Source organism: Parambassis ranga, chromosome 13 (genome assembly GCF_900634625.1).
Source record: "Parambassis ranga chromosome 13, fParRan2.1, whole genome shotgun sequence".
NCBI classification, from domain to species: Eukaryota; Metazoa; Chordata; class Actinopteri; family Ambassidae; genus Parambassis; species Parambassis ranga.
Genome location: NC_041033.1, coordinates 22,337,658 through 22,360,202, shown reverse-complemented (window position 1 = coordinate 22,360,202; position 22,545 = coordinate 22,337,658). Strand labels below are relative to the sequence as shown.

Sequence of the window (22,545 nt, the reverse complement as noted above, 5' to 3'; positions counted from 1 at the left end):
GGGTTAACCACGGTGTTCCACAGGGTTCTGTGCTCGGACCGATCCTGTTCACCCTCTACATGCTCCCTCTAGGAAACATCATCCAGAAGCACGGCATAAACTTTCATTGTTATGCTGATGATACCCAGCTGTATTTATCCATGAAGCCTGAAGAAACGGAGCCGCTAGTCAGACTACAGGCGTGTCTAAAGGACATAAGGGATTGGATGTCCTCCAACTTTTTACTATTAAACTCGGACAAGACTGAGGTCATTGTTTTTGGACCGAAACATCTCAGAACTAGTTTATCAGATAATACTCTCTCCCTGGATGGAATTACTCTGGCCTCCAGTACGACTGTGAGGAACCTTGGAGTTATCTTTGATCAAGACATGTCGTTTGTCTCTCATATTAAGCAGGTCTCCAGGACCGCTTTCTTTCACCTGCGTAATATTACTAAGATCAGGAGCATCCTCTCTCAGAGTGATGCTGAAAAGCTCATCCATGCTTTTGTCACTTCAAGACTGGACTACTGCAACTCTTTATTGTCAGGATGTCCACATTACTCCATCAACAGTCTGCAGCTGATCCAGAACGCAGCAGCTAGAGTTCTGACAGGAAGCAGCCAAAGGGATCATATCTCTCCTGTCCTAGCGTCTCTTCACTGGCTCCCAGTGGACTCAAGAATACACTTCAAGATCCTTCTTCTAACCTACAAGGCTCTTCATGGACTTGCTCCGTTGTATCTGCAGGACCTGATTGTACCATATGTTCCTAATAGGACACTCAGATCTCTGAGTGCAGGTTTACTAGTAGTTCCTAGGATTCATAGAAGTAGAATGGGAGGACGAGCTTTCAGCTATCAGGCACCGCTATTATGGAACCAGTTACCAATCTGGGTCCGAGAGGCAGACACTGCCTCCACCTTTAAGACTAGACTTAAAACTTTTCTGTTTAGTAAGGCGTACAGTTAGCCTTAGACCTAGTGTGTAGCACAGCTATGCTGCTCTAGGCCTACGTTGTCGGGGGGCACAAACATGATCCACTGAGCAGTTTCCCTCTCACCCTCTAACCTCTCCTTTTCTCTCCTTAGTCTGGCTCACACTGGTCTCAAGACCTGGATGATGACCTGCAGTCCGGCCCGTGAAGTCTCTCTTGCTCTACGTTGTCGGGGGGCACAAACACGATCCTCTGAACACCCTCTGACCTCTCCTCCACTCTCCTTAGTCTGGATCATACTGGGTAATATCGTCTCATAATCTGTGTTAACTGTCTTCCTTGTAGTTCTGTGCCTCGCTCTCGCTCTCTCTCTTTGCAGGTCTCAAGACCTGCATACTGACCTGCAGTCTCTCCTGTGCTCATCGACTTCACTAGCCCCTGCTGCTCATCTTTACTATCAAATTACTATTCCTACTTATGGACCGACGATATATATAGATATCTACTACAATATAATCACTGTTTCATCTTGCTGTCATGTTTGCTCTGTACTGTATCATGTTTGCTCCTCTCTCCCTCTCTCTCTTTCTCCTTCATCCTCTCTCTCTCTCTCTCTCTCTCTCTCCCTCATCCTCTCTGACTAGCAGCAGGACTGGTTCCCCCTTAAGTTGACGGGTCCTGCTCAAGGTTTCTTCCTCTTAAAGGGAGTTTTTCCTTGCCACAGTGCTCTTAGGGGGGTTCCTGTGAAGCGCTTTGAGACAATGTCTGATTGTAATATGCGCTATATAAATAAAACTGAATTGAATTGAATTGAATTGAATTAAGTATGGAGACACTGCAGCTAAGGCCCCGTTCACACTGGGGAAAAAAATGTGGCTTAAGCAGGATTTGGCCGCATCCAGATCAATCCATGTCCATTTTTTCCGAGTGTGAACACCTCCAATCTGGCTGAATCCAGTTTGATTTCAATCCTGCTAGATCCACCCTCGAGAGGTGGATCTAGCAGGATTGGCTTAAATGTGGCTCAGGTGTGAACGCGAATCCGGCTTGCCACATTATTAGCCATATTACGAGGCGCCACCTAGTGGTTTGGAGGACCGCAAACATGCTGGATGAAGCCGGATTGAGTGTGGACACAACTGTGTGCTAGCCAGATTTGAAAATAGGTCTGAACGCATCCAGCTTAAAGGCTGTCTGGGCTCAATCCTACTCTAGCTGGAATGACTTTCTCCAGTGTGAACGGGGCCTAACAGGGTCTGATCGAACCAATCAATGAACCAGTCTGAGTGATTTAACTGTTTTAATCAGCCTTCGCCGTTTTTTCATTTTACAGAGAATTAAAGGCACGGATTAAATCTGTGCATGAACTGACAGACGTGTGAACACGTCGCTGTCCGGAATGTTACAATAAAAACTAACTGTTTAGAAAGCACTGTACACGTTAATGTTACATGTGCTACAGTCAGTGGATTCATTATTAAAATGTTTAATGAATATAAAATAAACCATGACCCAGAATCACTTTCAAAAATGAGACCGACCCTCTAAAACTCATGCAAACGACTCATGCAGCTAAAACTGAGCATAAGAACAGAAGTGTTGTGACTCTCCCTGTGTTCTAGGTAAGTTGTGTGTTGTGTGTCTCAGCTGTGCTTCTGAAGTCTGTTTTAAAAGTGTGTGTGGGCCTGCTCCTCCTCCTCCTCCTCCTCCTTCCTCAGCAGCAGGCTGACGGTGTTTGAAACGTCTCTCTGCGACGCTCATGCTTCTTTCTTGGTCTCTGGCGGCAGATGGAGCGATGTTGGTTTCTTGGACAGCACAGGAAGGACCTGATCGAACAGCAGCACTGAGCCCGTCATGCCTGGAAGACGACATGAACTAGAGTCAGCAGCCGTTCAACAGACGGTTCCTTTTCTAATGTTTGTCTGCGAGATATGAGAATTTAACATCAAGTATCAGACTTAACAGTAAACTGAGCTCCTGACAGCACACTGTCATTCACAGCTCCTCTGTGACATGTTTTCCTTTCAACATCACATCATTAATCATCACTAATATATTTATCATTAAAAACATGGCTCTGGACAAACAGCCGTTCTTACCCAGCAGCGGGCCGAGCCAGTACACCAGGCAGTACTCCAGGAAGGAGTTTCCACTGCAGGGGAACTGAGTGGAGAAGGCCAACGCAGGGTTAAAGACTGCTCCTGTCATGCTGCCCCCTGCAACACACACACACACACACACACACACACACACACACACACACACACACACACACACACACACCTTTATGTCAGAGATCAGCTGAGGCCTCTGAGCAGGACACTTGGTAGCACGTGACCTCTGACATCATCAGAGGTCAAAGGTTCCACCTGACTCAGACATACCTGCGTACACCACCGTGGCGATGACCGCGGCGACCGCGTGCACGCGGTACTTCTCCTCCACTGACCGCGTGTGCGTGATGACAGTCTGAACCGCAAAGGCGCACGCGAGCTCCACGGCGGTGGCCTTGAGAAGGGGCGCGCGGATCTGGCTGACGCACTGGAATCCGAGCAGCTTATGCCGCGCGTGCAGTTCCGACAGCCCGACGGCCCAAACCAACGGAACCGCGGCTCGCGCCGCGGCGGCAGCGGCGAACTGGCACGCGATCCGCCGCAAAGCGCTGCCGCGCGACAGTCTCTCATGGTACGCGTGCTCGAGCGCACCGGAGGGGTTCCCGATGGCCCCGCGGAAGGTGAGCCCGTGCACCACAGACGCCAGATACGTCAAGGTGAGCGCGAGGCGAGGTTCGATCCCGCCTACCTCTGACAGCAGCTTCAGCTCGTGCGTGCAGCAGCATAGCTGGAAAGTGGACACGAGCTCCACCGCGTACACACAGATCCCGGTGTCCGCGAGGGCCCGAGTCAGCAACCTGCGGGCAGCATCGCTCAGCAGGACGATCCCCGCGAGCACCGACAGAGACACCGCCACGTCCACAGACATGCCCGCGGAAACCTGCGCGCTCTGCCGGGTCCGGTCTGCGGAGCTTCTGCTCTCTCTGCGGCTGGTGGGAGCCTCGGCGGATGTGGGGGTGCTGCTCCTCTTCACCGGAGGATGCGATGACCAGCTCACATGGTGCGGAAGTGACTGAGCCCACGGCCCCTTCCACCGTCTCACGTCCTGTGGGGGGGCTTCATCTGATCTTTTGCTGTGTCATGCTGCAGCTGGATGCTGCTGATGTTAAACATCTGCATGAATGATAACACACACAGTCAGAAACCCGTGAAGGCACCACATCTCCGGAGAGGTTCACTCTGAGCTCCTATATTAATGTCACAAGCACACGCCACCACTAGATGTCGCCCTCTCATCATTTGTCATTCAGTTCAATTAAGAAAGGTGACGAACAAGAAAACACCAATCAATATTTCTTGTTTTGATTGATTGATTGGATGTGTATTTTCCTATATTTGTGTGTAACTTGTGGCTCACAGAACAGCACAATGCTTATTTATAAATAATGTATGTTTAAAAAATAGTTGTGCGCATTTAATTTCTTCTTTCAATAATAATAATAAACTATTATTATTATTGATATATTAATAATTATTGTATCGTTTTTAGTTTTTCTGTATCTAACTTTGACGTATAAAATCGAATCGGTAGAAATTCCTATTTCTTTTAGTGTCCTAGATCTACTGACTGAGTTACACCAGAACGCTACACCGCTACTTACAATGTGAAGGTGTCAGAATTCCGAGGTTTTTATTAGTGACTGTGAACGCACCACTGCTCCCTCTCTTTACCGGCGAACTGCGGCCCGTCCCTGATTGGAAACCGACATCTGCAGCAGCCAATAGGAGGCGAGAGCGGCTGACAACTGACCAATGGCGTGTCCGGAGCGGCGTGCGAGGAGGCGGGCGGTGGTGCGCAGCAGGCTGCTCTGTGCCCGGTTAACAATAGCCTGGGATCGGCAAGTTTCAGTGCTGAAAACCCAGGCAGGAGGCGACAGAGCGGAGCAGGGCTGAGCCGACAGGGGAGCAGAGTTTGCCGGATACATGAGCCGAGCTGTCCCGGTGCCGGAAACCACACAGCAGCCTTCTGGGATTTACGTGTTCAGTCGGACAAGTGGTGGGTGAGCATTTCTCTTTAATTCTGCACCGCTAAATTAGCCATTAATGGGCATTCTGAGCCGGGCATGGTGCGCTGTGGACCAGGGGTGTGTGGGGGGCTCATTAGCCTGAGAATAGGAAGGGGTTAATGGTTACTGTAGGCTGGGAGCACACTATTATCTCCTCATCCATGTATCAACGCCCCGGACTCTGCAGGCCCATCAAACCCGCACTCCGCGCACTGGAAGTCCGCCACGCAGAGGAGGAGGAGTGGGTGGTGTGATTCTATATATTTATATATTTACTACACCGGCTCCCTCCCAGTTTCAGCTCTGATAACACGGACAGGATGAGTTTTCACAGCACTGCAGCCTGATGATGAAAGGAATGAATGAATCTGACCCTGATCAGCCCCTCACACTCACAGGGAGAACTGGACTCATGAGCCCTTATCCTTATATTCTTATTTAGAAAACATTAGGGTTTAGACTCATTCATATCTCTGACATTCTTAGCATCAGGCTCATTGTTGACTTTTCCATCACCTGCTGTAGTTTTCTCTGGTTTGTGCTCGGCAGTGTGAGGTTCTCCTGTTTCCACATGGCTCAGCAGAAACCAGTGCCCTCCTCTTCATCTCGGGACAGGTCCCTCAGGATTTATGTGCCAGGAGATTTGGAAGGATGGGGCGCGGTTTAGTGGCTTTGGCAGCTCAGACGGAGCTGTTTATATCTGCTGTCTCTTATTGATCACAGACAGATCATTTAGCACTTTTTACATCAGTCAGGAGTTCTGAATCAGCTGCTGTTCCGCTCCCTGTTAGGAAAACTTCTCTGCACCGCGGTGGAAGAAGAGGAGAGAGCAGAACTTTTATTTGTCTGATTATTCATCGCTTCACTTTCACGGTTAAAGACTCTTTGACCCTCTGACTGCAGCGTGCAGCACTGAGGTGCAGGGATTACAGGGACAGAGGCTGATTAATTTATGCATGAACTGTATGTAAATTCCAGTTACACCCAGTGACGTTTCCAGTGCGGCTGATTAACCCGTGGATCGGTCCAATGCTGTGAGGGGACAGCACTGACGGGACAGTGGTTGTCATGGATACAAGGGTATGGCCAGAGGAGTGTTTTATGGTCACATGAGGCCACCCAGTTGTTGCTTTGACACCTCCAGAGAAAGAGAGGGAGGAGGGCTGGGAGGGGTTAATGACCCATTTGGCTCCTGTGGCTCCTACTTCAGAAGAAGCATACGTGTGTGTGTGTGTGTGTGTGTGTGCTGTGTGTGTGTGTGTGTGTGTGCTGAGTCTCACCTGTCATTGGAGTTATATTTAACTCTTAGTTTGACACTTTGTTTTGTCTCCTGCTGACCCACCATGTGAGCTGCTCCTTGGAACAAGCTTCCACAGGCTGTCAAGTCCTTTTTCATGTTCAGAGTCTGTAAAAAAAGACGTTTTTACCCATGAATCTGTGTATTTATCACATGATCTCACATGATCGCTGTGTCTTTGCCCACACTCTGTGGAGAACCTGAACACCTCCTGTGGTTTTCTTGGCTTCCAGAATGTGGAGACATACTGTAAAAAACCAGAGAACTATAACGACCCTCTCAAACTGAGCTACAGTGTGAATTTGCCGCGCCTTTAGCTGTCGGCACCGTCGTCCTTCATCGCCGTCCAGTTAACGGCTAGCTGTTAGCTTCGGCCGTTCATGTGCTTCAGCTATTCAAAGACTGAATTGAAAGGTTTTCTCACTTTTGAATATGAAGATGAAGCGATCATTACTGAGTTTATTGATTAATCAGATCAGAGGTGTCTTCAGTTTGTCACGTCTTGTCTCCTCGCCCTCTTTTTCTCTGTTTATTTACTTTGACTGCTGCTTTCAAGGAAAAAACTAACAACAACAAAAATAAGTGAATGAACAACATATAGCTGATTTCTGTGTTTGTCAGTTCCTGAATTTGTCTGATGCTTTCTGTGTTGAACCTGGTCCTGGATCCTGCAGCCTGCTGCCTTGATTTTTAAAAATGATTCTTCGGCCTTCTTTTATTCTGGCTCACTCCACAGCATGATGGAAACATCACAGTCACTAAGCTTTCAGGGTGGAGGTCCTTCACTTGGACAGAGGGAGCTTTAGAGAAGCCAGCTGGCTGAATGAATCCTTCTCTCCCTCCAGAAAAGGTGGAACTGTTCCTTTAACTGGCAGATTGCTGCAGCGTCATCAGAGTTTCTAACATGAGCAGGCTGCTGTGGTGAGGAGAGATGGAGGAACGAGGCCCCTCTGTGGCAGAATTTAGTCAGATTTCTACAATGAATGATGAATTGTGGATATTTTTCTTTGCAGTGCAGACACTCACACACACACACCGTACCAACATAAATAGTATTACTGGCTGTGGAGCAGCCAGAAGCCTGCGAGCAGCTGAATAATGGATGGTGTGTCTGCCTGGGAGGCTGCTGGGGCTGCTGAGCACGGCGTCTAGACAGCAGAAAACCTCCTGCTCGCTCCTTTTCCCTGCATGAAAGCGGCCGGCAGCAGGCTGAATCCAGATGAGAGCTGTGGAGCTGGATCGATTTCCCTCTTTAGGTGTTTTATCACTGATTTTAAGGCGGATGAGAGGAAGGCCGACGGAGCATCTCTAAGCTGTTAATAGCATGGTTCAGATGCAGTGGGTGTAATTATGATGCTGAATTATTCCACCTGAGCGGCGCTGCCTCCACCACAGGTGGAGCCTCAGTCAGATCACACCGGTGTAAGTTAATTTGTGTTCTGTCAGCACTGATCCCTCTCAGTGTATTTACTGTCGGCAGGCTTCAGGTTTGCTCAGCCGACTTTTCAAAAGCCATCTATAAACAGCTCAGGAACACCCGGCTGTGTCGGCCCTCTGACTCAGTCAGGTCCAGGTGGTGCTTGTAGTCTTCCACCACCTTAACATCCACCCTTGCTCTGGACACACACACACACAGGGGTGCAGTCCTGGTCTACCGAATCAGACGGAGGATTTTAACCAGACTGCTGCACAGAGTCACAAAGCAAACAGAAAATATCAGCAAAGATTCTGATAAGGAAGAAGGAGCCAAGGCCAGATCCCAGATTCTTAGAAGCTGACACCGTGTGTGTGTGTGTGTGTGTGTGTGTGTGTGTGTGTGTGTGTGTGTGTTCAGGGAACATATGGTGGAGGAAGCACCCACGCATTGTGCACACCTTGCACACTTTCCTCTAAAACTCCTCAGTGTGAGATAAACATGGCAAGAGGGGAGTGGAACTTGGGCTGCCACATGTGAGTCCTGCAGGTCACTGTGGCCACACAGCTGTGTGTGTCATTGTGTGTCTGTGTGTGAGAATTCTTCACTGTTGAAGTAGGCCCTTCACACCCTGCAGCCTTGAATCCCCGCTGTGATTACATCATCATTCTGCAGACATGTTTTGTTGGATTGTGTGTGTCTGTCTGTGTGTGTGTGTGTGTGTGTGTGTCTGTGTGTGTCTGCTGGGAGATGAACACATGATGAGGAGATCAGCACAAACACAGAGTGAATGATTTGACCCACTGCTTCAGTTCTTCTGCAGCTCAAAGACTCACAGAGTTTTAACCTGTTCACAGCCTGAAACATCTTGTTATGAAGCGAACTTTCTGATCGCTCTTTTATTTCAGGACATGCTGCTTAAGCAGTCACATGATGAGCAGAGTAATGCATCTTTAAGTTAAATTTCAGATCAGATTTAACCCCTTCACGACAATAAAGGCCACATCATTTTGTGCTGTTCAGCAGGGGCGGATTATGAGTCACTGAGCCCCTGGGCCCCCTGGGCCCCCCCTAACACTCGGACTCCCCATTAAGGTATCAGAATGGATCACATAGTGGCGATAGTAAGAAAGAAATCAGCTTCATGGACCCCTGAGTTCACCAGGTGACGAGGGCGACACATCAGAGGATTTTAGACGGCATTTTAATAACACACCTTTAAATGTTGCACTCTAAGGTAGGTGATTAGTCTGGTGCTTGATGATTAATTATAACTCAGATACTGAGCTGTTGTTAACGAGCTGTTCTTGTTGCGTTGTGTGAATCAAACACAGAGATAAAGCTCCACGTGAGCTGGCTGACCCGTGACTCAGTGTTCTGTTCGCTTGCAGCCCGCTCCCTCTCTGAGTTCTGGGCATAATAAGCGTCTCGAGGAGAAAACACACATGAAATCAGCAGGGTAACCAGTGATGGATTTAATCTGAGGAGGAATGATCTGGGTCAGACTGTGACATAAAACACCGTGTGAGTCGGACAAAGGGGGAGTTCCAACACTGTAATCGACTCTCCTGATATTTTCAAATGCCAACATCATGATCTCATTTTTCAGATACCTTTCAGCCAAAACATCCAGACTGAGCAGCGCGCAGGCGGATCTGTCCCTGTGCCGTTCTCCTTCCTGTCTGTATGTGTTTTCTCTTGCTGACCTCTTCTGCAGCTCTGTTAGCATCGTCTCCTCCTCTTCATCCCTCTTCTTCTCTTCAGGCTTTCTGTATCCACGTCCTCTTTCTCAGCTTCTTCTCCTCGTCTTCATCCCTCCTGTCCTTCAGTCTATCTGATGTATCCACTGAAGCAGCTATAACACTGTTATCTATAAATACCCCTTCATCTCTCTCTCTCTCTCTCTCTCTCTCTCTCTCCTGCTATTTTGTATTTTCTTCTTTTGCCAGAGGGATCTGCTCGCTCTCCATCTCTCTCATCAGAACAGTTGGAGTTGTTTTGACTGAAGTGTTTAAATGTTTCACTGCAAATCTGCATTTTAATTAAGAGTCTCTTGTTCATAGAACGTCTTAGAGCAAAAACAAAAGTCATGTAATAATTACCTGTTGCTGTAAAGATTGTGTAACACGGCATGATGTTCCACCTGACCTCTGGCATCCTGTGTGGGTTGAGAAGGAAACAGTGGCCACTAGAGGAAGTGCAGGAAGTGCAGGTTTTGGGCGCTCCCTTGTCAGCGTCATTTCTCAGCTGTGACCATTGACAGTAAAAACTATGGACAGAGCTTCCGTGACGTCACCCGTTTGTTTCTGAAGAGCCGTTTTGAGTCTCGGTGGGAGGTTCCGGGACGTGATGACCGCCGCCATGTTGGCAGCGTCACATCAACTAAAACTCCGAATATGGACAAAGAGGGGGAGCACGAGCGGGGTTTAGGGGGGCGGGCGTTCATGGAAGCAGGAAACTCACGCTGTGATACGTCAACTGTCTGTCACTCAAGCGGCAACGCCCACAATTAGGCGTAATTTTAAGTCCGAATACAATTGAAACGAGTGAGTTGTAAAAAAATTCACCCCCCATGCAACTGACACTAGAACAGAACCTATCATCTGAGACCAGAGTGGTTTTTTGTACCAGGCTGTAAACATGTTCTTTTCTGCTGTGAAATCGGCCATTTTAACAATGGGAGTCTATGGGAAATGACTCGCTTTTGGAGCCAGCCCCCAGCTGTTGCAGCGTGAATTACAAGTTTTGACACTTCCGCATGGGCTTCAACTTTGAGCCCCGAAGGTTGCCGCTTGGCTGTGACGGTGCAGGTTGTTGTTGTTTGGCAGGTTGGATGCTTTGAGTGTGACACAGCAGCAGAACACGCTGTGTAGTGTTATCAGGAACTTAATCCAGCTCCACACAGCAGAGGTCAATGGGTTCAAGTTACTGGACTGACTCATTTCCTGTTGGCGCCTGTGTGGCTGTAATCTTAATCCAGATTTAGAATGGAGGTGATTTAATTACATTTAATGGCTGTTATTGTAAAAATCCTTAATTTGTAACAAGATTATAATCCAGTCTAAGGCACCTTAGAGGTGGTTGATATGGCCGCCATCTCTTCGTCATGTGTTCTTTCACGACTCTCTGGCTGATGGCTCGTTTTCTTTCCGACCCGTCTCCATCTTGTCTCCTTCCTCAGGGGGACGTTTCATGCTGTGTTCTCGCCTCAGTTTTTACAGGAACAACACCCTCCTCCCTCATCAGCACACGCTCCAAATTTTAAATATGGCCACTCATGTGTGTGTCAGCCTGCCCTCTGCATGCACTCTGAGATTATTTCCTGCTTACTGCTACACTGTAGGAAAAAACCAACAAACAGGTATCAGTTCCATAATCCAGATTAAGAAAGGGCAAAGTCTGGAATATTGGCTATCCTCCCAGATTATCCCGTTTCATCACCAAATGAAGTCTGGGACTTTTACTGTGGGAATCTGACATATTTTCTTCTTGCTGCCTGTCAACATTCATCAGATGCTGGCACGCTCAGCTGGAACCATTAGGCCCACAGCCACAAAACACAATGACTCTCACAGTTGTCTGCCAAGTACATTACACGCTTTATGTTTTATGTGTGTTTCACCTCACAGATAATGTTACAGGCAGCCATTCAGAGGGACAAGGCTGGTGTAGAGAGCAGCTCAGAGGACCAGGCTGATCTTCATGTTGGTGGAGCTGTTGGTGTCTCAGTGTTATCTTGAATGGACAAAGCTAGTTCAGAGCTAAACCATGATAATTGTGTTAAGAAGGCCAGGCTATTCTTCCAGGTTTTACAGTTTCTGTCCATAATTCTGGTGGTTCTGGTGGAAAAGAGAGGACTGGAAGTTCAAATCAATAGATAACTGCACTGAGACTTGTGAGGAAAAGTCTTTATTTACTTCCAGGAATCAGATTAAAAAGCTTCAGCTGACACTGCTGCTTTCTGTGTGTTGTTCCTCCACTGGACCTTCTAATGAAATTAAACTTTACAATCTGATTTCAGCCATAACAAAATTCTCGTGATTTTAGCTCTGACTCACAACCAGACTGTAGAGAGACATCATCACTGTGAACCGGGTCGCTGCAGGAGGAACATCTCTGAGCTGTGAGCGTCTGATAACTCACTGATTTTGGGGATAAAAGCTGAACTTGTCCACGCTCAGCTGTCATGTGTTCATCTGCCACAGCACAGATATTTTTACTCACAGCAGAGTTTGTGCCCGACCAGGACTCAAACACACTGAAACGGTGATGTCAGAGTGGTGGTCTGAACCCGTGCTAATGAGAGTTTACAATCACCTTAATAAGCCATAATCTGGAGCTGTGCATCCCCGTCTGGCTACAGCGTGTGTGTGTGTGTGTGTTTCCCGTCACAGTGAGGTGTGAATGTGTGGACAGCTGCAGGGCTGACACACTCACCTCCCGTCCCCCTCTGTTTGTCCTCCACACACACACATAAATACACACAAGGGTTCCTTACAGCATGCAACAAAAAGAAAGAGAAGCCCCGCCCACTCTAAGGGCCTCTGCTTCGTCATCATTTCTCACCAGGTTGTGTTGAACGTCCTCATGTTGTCAGCGTCGTGCTGTCGCTGTCACACCTTTTCTTTCCGCTCTGTTGACTTTAGAGAAGAGATTTAAGGAAATAAAGTTCAAATAGTCCAGGTTTGTTCCTATAAAAACAGAGTTATCCTATCGAATAATATAGAGAAGTGGTCTGTGCTGTGATGAATGGTCTGTTTCTTTTGCTGAATGTAATCTAACACGGCCGTCGCTCTGTGTTTCAGTGCAGGCTGCAGGTCGACCGCCTGCCTTTCTGTCAGAGGAGCGAGCCAGACGCCACGCTAACAGGTGAGCTTGGCAGCATTTTAACCTGACTACACCCAAACCCCTGCGGCGTGCCGCACCTGAAGGTCCTTTCTTCTTTCTCACATGCTAGCATCCTGCTGAGAGACGCTGATTGGTCAGTTCAGATTAAGACGGAGTCCTCAGATATGTACCTCTATAGAAGCTCTGCTGCTGCTCATTGAATGTGTCCAATCAGAATGGAGATCTTGTTGTATCTCCGCTTTACATGGTTGGAGGGTTAGACTTTTCTGAGCCGTGCCGTGCTGAGCCGCGCTATGTAAGCGGGCTGTAATGGGATTCTGCCTTTCTGGCACCCGGGCTCCCAGCATGCACTGCAGCCTCCATTATTTATGATGTTGCCAGGGGCGGAGTCTGACAGCTGGTAGATTGGGAATGCAGGGAGACACCCCCACCTCGACCCCCTACCACAGCACACCTGTGTGTGTGTGTGTGTGTGTGTGTGTGAGCTGGGATGAGGGGGATGGGATGGGTGGGGTTAGTGTGCTCATGAGAACAGGGACGCCGAAGGGTTTGCCATGCATTTTTCATGTACTGCATCACTGTGTGTGCATGAGAGTGATGTACAAATGGAGTGGGGGTGTGTCAGGGACGAGGCCACGCCCCCCCTGATGAATCAATCACACTGCTGGAGCTCAATGCAGAGAGACTGATCGCCCACAAGTTTTTTAAATCCAACTAAAGAGTCGTTTAGTTCCGTGTACATGCATGTGCGACGTGAGTGTAGAGGATTGTCTCTGGATAGTTTACCTTCAGCACCCAAATGTTGAACACATCACACATCAAGGCCCCGTTCACACTGGAGAAAGTCATTCCAGCTAGAGTAGGATTGAGCCCAGACAGCCTTTAAGCTGGATGCGTTCAGACCTATTTTCAAATCTGGCTAGCACACATTTGTGTCCCCACTCAATCCGGCTTCATCCAGCGTGTTTGCTGTCCTCCAAACCACTAGGTGGCGCCTCGTAATATACAGAGTCCGTTCAGGCCGCGGTAGGATCGCGTGTGCGCATGCGTTGTGCGGTTTTTTGTCCCGTGTCGCGCCCCGTGACCCAGAAGTAGCACATTGCTAACCGGAAGTAGCATGCCGCTAGCCGGATTTGCTAGCCACATTTGCGTTCACACCTGAGCCACATTTGAGCCACCTCTCGTGGGTGGATCTAGCCGGATTGAAATCAAACTGGATACAGCCGGATTTGAGGTGTTTACACTCAGAAAAAAAACATCTGGATAGGCCCGAATCCCGCTTTAGCCAGATTTTTTTCCCCAGTGTGAACGGGGTAAAAGAAACTAGCTAATTAGCACGTGTGAGAGGAAACAGCTGTCCTCACCAGCAGGTGGCAGCAGTCTGTGTTCGTAAAGGGAAGGACTACCGATGATGTACAAACTGAAAACAAAGCTGCTCTCCGCCCGACAGCACGTGTGGCGCGTCGAGGCGCTTTAAACACAGCTGCTCCGTGTTCACATGTTGATGTTCAGCGTCTCATCCGAAGCTTCTGGGATGTCTGATGGTCATGTGACAGACGTCATATATCTGTGTAAGCCAGATAAAAAGAGGGGTCATGTTGTAGTCTAGTGTGTGTGTGTAGGTGTATCTCTGCTTGCAGGTGTGTGTAACATGAAGATGATGGATTAGGTGAGTCCTGTGTCTGCAGGGCTGAGATTAATCCAGCCTTGAAGGAATCACATGTCACACACACACACAGAGACGCAGCAAAATATTAAAAAGATGAATCAGTCTGATTATTGATCTGGAAATGAGACATTTGAAGTGAGTGGAGAAATGGGGGCGAGAGAGGTTCAGAACAATGTGAGGGAAAGTGAGAGAGAGGCTGAACTCTGGGACAAACGGTGTAGATTCCAGTGGACCGGTCTTCTGTCTGATCCCTCGCTCTTTATTTTCCTCTGACCCCCACTCTCTCTCTCTCTCTCTCTCTCTCTCTCTTTCTGTATGTCTCTCGCCCCTGCTGCTCCACTTTGGTCTGTGCTGTGCTTTTTCTTTTTGTTCTCTTTTGTCCCGCTCTTCTTTTCACGCTCACTCAGTCCACTCGGATTCCTTCTTTTATTCTTCTCCTCATTCAGGCTTTTTGAAATCATTTCTTGCACATTCACATGATAAACAGCAGAAACCTTTCCAGACAGATTAAACAGAGAGATGTTCTCAAATCCTTTACATCTCCTTAGGATTGTCAGGGACTGCAAAGTGTAAAGTTTGCTGCTTTTACTTCACAGAAGAAAAGACAACAAAATCAGACTTGGGTTAAAATTTGGTAAAAGTACAGGAGCTGGTAAGGGACACTCTATCAGTGACGGTCAGCCGACTCCACTCTTGAGAATCCTCTTCCACTGGACTATAACTGGTGGACTGATGTATCTTTACTGCAGTGTGTGTGTGTTGTGTGTGTTGTGTGTGTTTTGCTAATTGCTGTGTACAGTAAAAGGTTGAGTGTGTTGTGTGTGTGTGTGTGTCTTCGTCCGTCCTGGACCGTACCAGCTGAGATTCTTCCTGTAAAACCCATCAGGTCCTCTGAGCCTCAGCCCCAGCTGCTGAGTCACACCTTTGTTATTCACACAAAGTTCAGCTGATAAAGGAGAGGAGGTCTCTGCGACGCCTTCCTGCTCTTTGAACGTATTTCTTTAGGTTAAATCCAGGCATCAGGCTGTGGCTTAACATCAAATACCATCAGCGTTCTTTCCCCATCAGTCCTCTTGTTTCCTGTATAACGAGCATTTTTAACTGTTTGTGGGTAATGGTTAATTCGTGTTATTGACGCACAGCTTACCGGTAATTATCTTTGTTTCATTTGCATGTTTGGTCTGTAGAGCAGCTCAGAGCTGAAACATCAGGTCTCCCAGCAGGGGGTCCAAATGTGACCTTGTAGTTCATGCCAGAATCGATTATTAGGAGCTCTGTGTTGTGTTACTGTGTGTGTGTGTGTGTTAGCCCTTTATTGGATTGTGTGTGTGTGTGTGTGTTGTGGTTTGTCTCACACGGAGCCTCTCTGGAGTCCATGTTGATGGTGATTATTCTGTAGTTGTGTGTCCCTTATCTTGCTTGGGACACACACACACAGCACCAGTGGCTGTAAAGCAGAGAGAACTCATGTCTGCAGAATAACACACACCCCGTTCTTAGATTAATACACTGGAAACTCTTCTAAGACTCATGGTGGATATGAAGTATAAACCAGTTTCACTCTGCCCGTCAGAAATCCTGCAGACACCTCCTGATGGATCTGACTGCTGGTAATACTCAGTCATGACTTCCTACTTATTTGGGTGAATTTTTAATCTAGTTGAAGATTAAGATTAAAGATCTGGATTGTGTTGAGGATTGCTGTTGTTGTTTTATCTGCAGACTAACAGTAGAATCGGCGTCAGGCCTGGATGTTTGGTTGGTTAAGAACAGGAAGGGTTTCGTTTGGATGCTTCAGTGCATCGAGAGGATTTTTTCCTGTGATGTTATGGATTAGACGAGCAGCCACTTCCTCAGAGTTACAGAAATCTTTTGGCGCTTACTTACTTTAAATAAATAAGGACGTCATGTGACAGCGTCAGGCCGAAGAAGAGGCTGCTTCTGGAGAGAGTGCAGAGCTGAATGTCACTGCTGTGTGTGAGAGTCTGGTCTTTGGATTGTTTCTCAGTTTTCACGCTCTCATAAATGTCAGTGCTCCCAGAATGGGGTCGAGGCTGACGCTGGTTCAGCCTGACAGCGAGTGCAGTTCGGATCTTAATCACGTCCCAGTTTGCCCTGTGAAACCTCCATCACCGTCACGCCAGCCGCCAAACCTTCACGGTTTAGGAAGGACTAGTTGTTGCTCAGTCAATCGATGATCTTTCCAGTTGACCTGCTGAGCGGGTTGAGGACCTCCTTGTCTCCCTCCCTCCCTCCTTCCCTCCCTCCCTCCTTCCCTCCCTCCCTCTCTCCTTCCCTCCCTCCCTCCCTCCCTCTCTCCTTCCCTCCCTCTCTCTCTCCCTCCCTCCCTCCCTCTCTCCTTCCCTCCTTCCCTCCCTCCCTCCCTCTCTCCCTCCTTCCCTCCCTCTCTCCTTCCCTCCTTCCCTCCCTCCCTCCCTCTCTCCTTCCCTCCTTCCCTCCCTCCCTCTCTCCTTCCCTCCCTCCCTCCCTCCCTCCCTCTCTCCCTCCTTCCCTCCCTCCCTCCCTCTCTCCTTCCCTCCTTCCCTCCCTCCCTCTCTCCTTCCCTCCTTCCCTCCCTCCCTCCCTCTCTCCCTCCTTCCCTCCCTCTCTCCTTCCCTCTCTCCTTCCCTCCCTCCCTCCCTCCCTCCCTCTCTCCTTCCCTCCTTCCCTCCCTCTCTCCCTCCTTCCCTCCCTCCCTCCCTCCCTCTCTCCTTCCCTCCTTCCCTCCCTCCCTCCCTCTCTCCTCGTCACACCTCCTCTGCAGTCGTAGTCCTGTTTTGTTTCTGCAGCTCCTCCACTCATTAAACTTTCTTGTTTTTGCTGTTCGTGTGCTTTTTTTTTATGCTAAACATTTTTCACTGCAATGATTTATAAGGATGCATTGCTCCCGTTGCCTAGCGACCTACAGTTGATACTAACATTTAAAAACTTACTCTCAAGCTATTAGAGTTCTGATGGTGGAGTCCACTGTGTTCTATTGTAAAATGAATCCACCTGATGCCTCCTTTCCTTCCTGTGTGTGTGTGTCCTTTAAAAGACGCAGCTTGTAATGAGCTTCACCACCTCCATATACACTCTACTGTTTTTGTGCCAGTGTCCTCACAACATATCCTCTGAGATCAAACGATAATAAAGAAAAGAGCGTCCATCAGAATGTGTCTAAAGCCTCACAAGTTCGCTTAGAGGGGATCCACCAGAGTCATTCACTGAAATGTTAATGATCAGTGATGGTCTGAATGATCTCAGCTGGCGGAGCACCAAGATGATTATTTATGTTTTTTTAAGCTTGGAGCACACACACACACACACACACACACACACACACACACACACACACACCCTGGCTTCAGTAGCCCCCCTGAAGGCAATATGCTGAGGCGGGTCTGGACAGATGGTTGTATGGAGCAGGTTGTCTCTCGGTGTGTGTGTGTGTGTGTGTGTGTGTGTGTGTGTGTGTGTGTGTGTGTGTGTGTGTGTGTGTGTGTGTGTGTGTGTGTGTGTGTGTGTGTGGTGTGTGTGTGTGTGTGTGTGTGTGTGTGTGTGTGTGTGTGTGTGTGTGTGTGTGTGTGTGTGTGTGTGTGTAGGGGTTTTGCTCACAATAACCTGCATAATCAATGTGCTGCACACACACAGATACTTAATGTGTGTGTGTGGCATTAGGTTGCTTTACCCCAAATCAGATTTTTGTGCGTTCAGATTGTTGAGAGTTGTGTTTTTTTGGTTGATAATAAAAAGCAAAAGGAACTTCCTGGATGTTTTTCTTTAAGATGTGGGTCAGTGTGACGTTACTGTCGGTGACAGAGCAACACATCCAGACCGCAGTCCAGACCCAGCTGTGACGTCTGGTATCAACCTCATCGAGTCTCCATGACGATGCAGCCTGAGAACTGAAAACCTCTCTGTTCAGCAGTGACAACGTAATCTGAGCCTGAAACACAAAGGATTGTGGGTAAAATGAGAAGGAGAGATTATCTTCTTCACCTCATCTCTGACGTCCCCTTAGGCAGGACAGCAGACACCTGAACTGTGTGTGTGTGTGTGTGTGTGTGTTTACTCTTGTTGTGAGGACGTGGGGCATGTACCTGTCTACTGGGGACCGCAGGCTACTTTACATGATGACGCTTCAGAGGGAAGACTTGGCTTTAGCTTTGTTTTAGGGGAACAAATAACTCCCGGAAATGAAGTTAAGTCATGGTGAAGGGTTGGAAACACGCCTGTGTGTGTGTGTGTGTACACCCCCCACCAGGGTACAGTCTGTTATTTGGTCACGCACCCTCTCTGTCTATAGTCCACTCTCTTCGTCTTTTCTGTCCCTTTTCTTTGGCTACCTGTCTCCACGTATAGTTTAGTTTTAGTCCCTCCCTCTCTGTCTGTCTGTCTGTCTGGGCCAGGCCGGTCTTGTCCTTTAGTCCTGCAGGAGGAAACCATCACCATCCCCCTCTCTCTCATTTTCTTTCTCTTCATCTATCCCTTATTTTATGTTTGGCCACATCCACCACTTTAAAACTACCATCTGTCTGTACCACACACACACACACACACACACACACACACACACACACACACACACAGGGTTTTTGCAGACAACATTTTAAGTGTTAGCGGCACTTTCTTTTGTAGTCGGGTTTTTAGATAACAAAATATTTGTTAGAATAATAATAATAATAATGTGTTGATAAATCTATAAATGCTACAATGTTAAGATAGAACATGGGTAAATAATCTGAGGATGAAGAGGGACTGATGTCAGGATGTAACCAGGGAGTCTCCTGAGGTTAAAGCTTCAAAGAGTGAAATTATAATGGGCGTGGTTCACGTGTGTGTGTGTGTGTGTGTGAACCGCTCTGTGAGGTTGTGTGCTTGCACGTGTATCCGTGGACATTATATGTCTGTGCATGTCATCGAATCTGCTCTGTAAAATATGTAAAATTATACATTTGAAGTCGGGCCGTGGGGTTCGCCTCATTATCATGACGACAGGAAAAGGCTCTCGCTCTCTGAGCCTCAGTCAGATGCGGTGTTATCCCTCTTTTGTTGTGTTCTTGGCTGCTGTAACGCCTCCATCTGCCTCCGTTTCCTCTTCCAGTTCATGCCTTTTATTTATCTCGTGCCTGTCTGACACTCGTGTGCAGTGAACATACCACAGTGAGTGTTTAGTGGGAGCTCCAGCAGCAGACGGGGGCTCTGAGGCCTCCCCGTGACCACAGACAGCGAGCTCTGCTGGGCTGCCAGTGGGCCGGGCTCCCCCGCTGGGTCCTCTGTGGGTTGTTGACATGTAAACAAGTGGCTCATTAACCAAGACTGCTCTGAACTTATTAACTGAGAGTTTATACGCTACAAACATGTGTTCAGGATTTTCTGTTATTTCGTATTGGCTTCCTCTTCCCAGAAGCTCGATGCTTGTTGTGCGACTGGTTGTGCAGGATATGTGAATATATGAATTGTGTAGCTGTTAACAAACTTTGTATGATGACAGGAATAAAAATCAGCGTGATGTTTCAGTAATCATCCCCGTCAGGACAGTCTCTTCTTGTTGGATGGTGAGAATAAAGCCATTGCAGGAGGAGACAGTGAAGGATGTGTTGTGTTTAATATATGATGACACGCACTGAAGTGTGTGTCAGAGGGGGTTAATGCACGCGTGGACGGCTCGGTGTGTGTGTGAAGTCTTCTTCCAGTAAATGTGACTGCAGAGGCTGATCACGGTGTTTCCAGGAAGTGCTGACACTTAATGGCAGCTGCCCCCCCCCCACACAAGGTGTGTGTGTGTGTGTGTGTGTCCATACTGTAAGTCTCCTTTTAAAGTATGATACAGTTCTCTTACCTCCACCTCAGCCTCGCTGCCTGAGGAAGAGGAGTTTCAATGTCTGGAAGCAGCTGAGACAGTTTATTAGCTGAAAAATGATGAAAGATGAAGGAGAGGGGGAAAAAGAGAGAAGAGAACGCTGTCAGCTGGAGAGACGGATGTGTCGGCCATGACAGCTCAGACAATTTTCACAGACGCACACTGTAATCATCCTGTGTGTGTGTCTGTGTGTGTCATCTCTTCAGACATCACACAGCTTGGTGGACGTATTGATCTGTTGACTGTTCAGTAGACGTTATGGACCCTCATGCTCCATGGACTCTGATGCAGAAACCTTTGCTGTGGTGCTGTTTGATGGATTTGAATCCAAACACAGGGTCTCATGCTTCATCCTGACGGCTGTTAATGACTCTGACATGACCTCTGATGGAACGACGTTATGGGGTCAGAGGTCAGACTGAAACCAGCTGCAGGTGGAGGCTCGGGTCAAAATGAGCGTTCAGAAACCTTCAGAAACTCTGGCTCATGTATACGGTGATTATTTTAAGATGATCAGTCTGTGTGTGTCTGTGTGAGGGTGAGGGTGTGTGATGTGTGTGGTAGCAGACAGTGTGTGGGTTTGTTTGGTAACAGGTCTCTGCTGAAACTGACAGCAGTGTCTGGAATCTGAGACCTGACTGTGTTTTAAAGTGTGTGTGTGTCTGTGTGTGTGTGTGGTGGTAAATGTGTGTTTACCTTTGACGTATGTGCGTCTAGAACAACAGACAACAAAGCCTGTCAGCTCCTACACAGGGACTGTTTGTGTGTGAGACAGCTGTAACCCCCCCTACACACACACACACACACACACACACACTTGTGTGGCTGTGTGTGTCACACACAATAAAAAGTTGTGTGCTAAAGGATAGTGTGCTGTTTGAATGTTTCATGGACGTCCAACTTCCTCATGTGACTCACCTTGTGGCATCACACAATGACATCACTGGCTGTGGGAGGCGTGATTGGTCAAAAGGCAGACGGAGCCGCTCTCTCTCTCTCTCTCTGTTGGACTTTAGCTCTCAGGAGACTCAGCATTTTTCTCCCCAAAGAAGATTTTGTTGTTGTTGTTGTTTGCTTTGAGCTGTAAACATGTGTATGTGCCTCTGCTAAGGTAAGAGATCTACCACAGCATCCCAGTTATTTGAAATGAAACGTTTCAGTGTCGGTCCTGTGAACCGGACCTTCAGCTGGACCTACAGCGCTTTGATTCTTGTTTCCTGGTTTTGTGTATTTGTAATTGTCGTGTTTTTGTGCACACTGTCATCACACTCCTGCTAACAGAGCAGCAGCTGATTGTCCAAACCGGTCATTGGTGACCCAGCTGATACAGACTGAGGTCACTTCTTTTGTCATTATTGTAATATTTAGTGTTGAAGTAATCCAAAGTAATTGAAAGTAATGGATTACTGAATACATTTTGTAACCGGTAACTAGAATACCCCCCGCCGAGCACACACTGCTGGCGTTTACACTCCTAGAGGCTCCAGGTTCTGAGGTTTTTACGCTGTGTGAGAACGTTCAGCTCCTGAGAGGTTTTTCTCTTTGAATAATTTAGCGGGCTTTGTGGTTCTGGTAAAACTGGCTGTGTCAGGGACTCTCTCTTAGATTCATCTGTGTAGATTTATTCAGCGTAGCTGTGACCCAGATAGCCTCTGCGTCCAGTGGAGCATTTAGCAGGTTAGCGTGCAGCTGTGAGTCAATGTGTGTATTTTTATGCAAGGGCGTTGTGGTCAACCCAGTTATTAAAATGTCCCTCTCTGCCCCTTAGCTGTGTGTGTGTGTGTGTGTGTGTGTTATCTTTAAACCAGAACTCACTTAGGACTGAGTCAGCACACACACACACACACACACACACACACACACACACACCATGGTTTAGTCACAGATCAAACAGACCACTCAGTGAGCAAATGGAAACTTTGAGTTCGTTCCTTTCTTTTCCTTCTTCTGTATATTTATATATATATATATATATATATGTGTGTGTGTGTGTGTGTGTGTGTGTGTGTGTGTGTGTGTGTGTAGAACAGGCTTTTCGACAGCCAGGATGTTGCTTTTATTGACTGATTAATCTGACTTTATTTATGACTTATTCATGTTAGTGTGTCTGTGGACTGTTGAACTCCTACAGCAGCACTGATATCATATTATGTTGTAATCCCGGATTGATTGGTGTACCTGCTGTCTTCTGAGCGCTCGTCTGTGATTGGTTGATTTTGTTTTTTTACCCACCGTCCTCTCTGGCTCCTCTGTGATTCTGTGCAGGAGCGGCCAGCTGCAGCCTGTCTGAAGATGTCTGATAATGGGGAGGTCGAGGACAAGCCCCCAGCTCCGCCCATGAGGAACACCAGCACCATGATCGGCTCCAGCAACAAGGACCCCGCTCCCCTCAACCACGGCTCCAAGCCCCTCCCACCGAACCCGGAGGACAAGA

At 47.8% G+C, this 22,545-nt stretch overlaps 3 protein-coding genes across 34 annotated transcripts in view; 1 reads left to right on the top strand and 2 right to left on the bottom strand.

Moving 5' to 3' along the window:
- LOC114444601 (scavenger receptor cysteine-rich type 1 protein M130-like) overlaps window positions 1-22,545 on the bottom strand; it is a 902,860-nt gene that overhangs the window by 597,870 nt on the left and 282,445 nt on the right. The window lies entirely within an intron of this gene.
- On the bottom strand, window positions 2,602-4,051 carry aqp11 (aquaporin 11). The gene is made up of 3 exons (XM_028419371.1): window positions 3,303-4,051; window positions 3,018-3,134; window positions 2,602-2,776 (listed from the first exon to the last, which is right to left on the bottom strand). Exons 1-3 carry the CDS (start codon window positions 3,898-3,900, stop codon window positions 2,676-2,678), a joined length of 816 nt encoding a protein of 271 aa, XP_028275172.1. The 5' UTR covers window positions 3,901-4,051; the 3' UTR covers window positions 2,602-2,675.
- Window positions 4,890-22,545, top strand: part of pak1 (p21 protein (Cdc42/Rac)-activated kinase 1) — a 46,666-nt gene continuing 29,010 nt past the window's right edge. For 28 of the 32 annotated variants that reach the window (XM_028419312.1, XM_028419303.1, XM_028419304.1 and 25 more), the window contains exon 1: window positions 22,458-22,545. This exon is cut by the window's right edge and continues 720 nt beyond it. Coding sequence is in view for 4 of the 32 variants with exons in the window: in XM_028419309.1 (XP_028275110.1) it covers window positions 22,404-22,545 (142 nt within the window). In the remaining 28 variants the exon portion in view is untranslated. Of the gene's footprint in view, window positions 5,033-12,554; window positions 12,619-21,090; window positions 21,223-22,376 lie in introns of those variants that run through there. The other 4 variants (XM_028419309.1, XM_028419310.1, XM_028419311.1 and 1 more) reach the window with 4 other exon arrangements.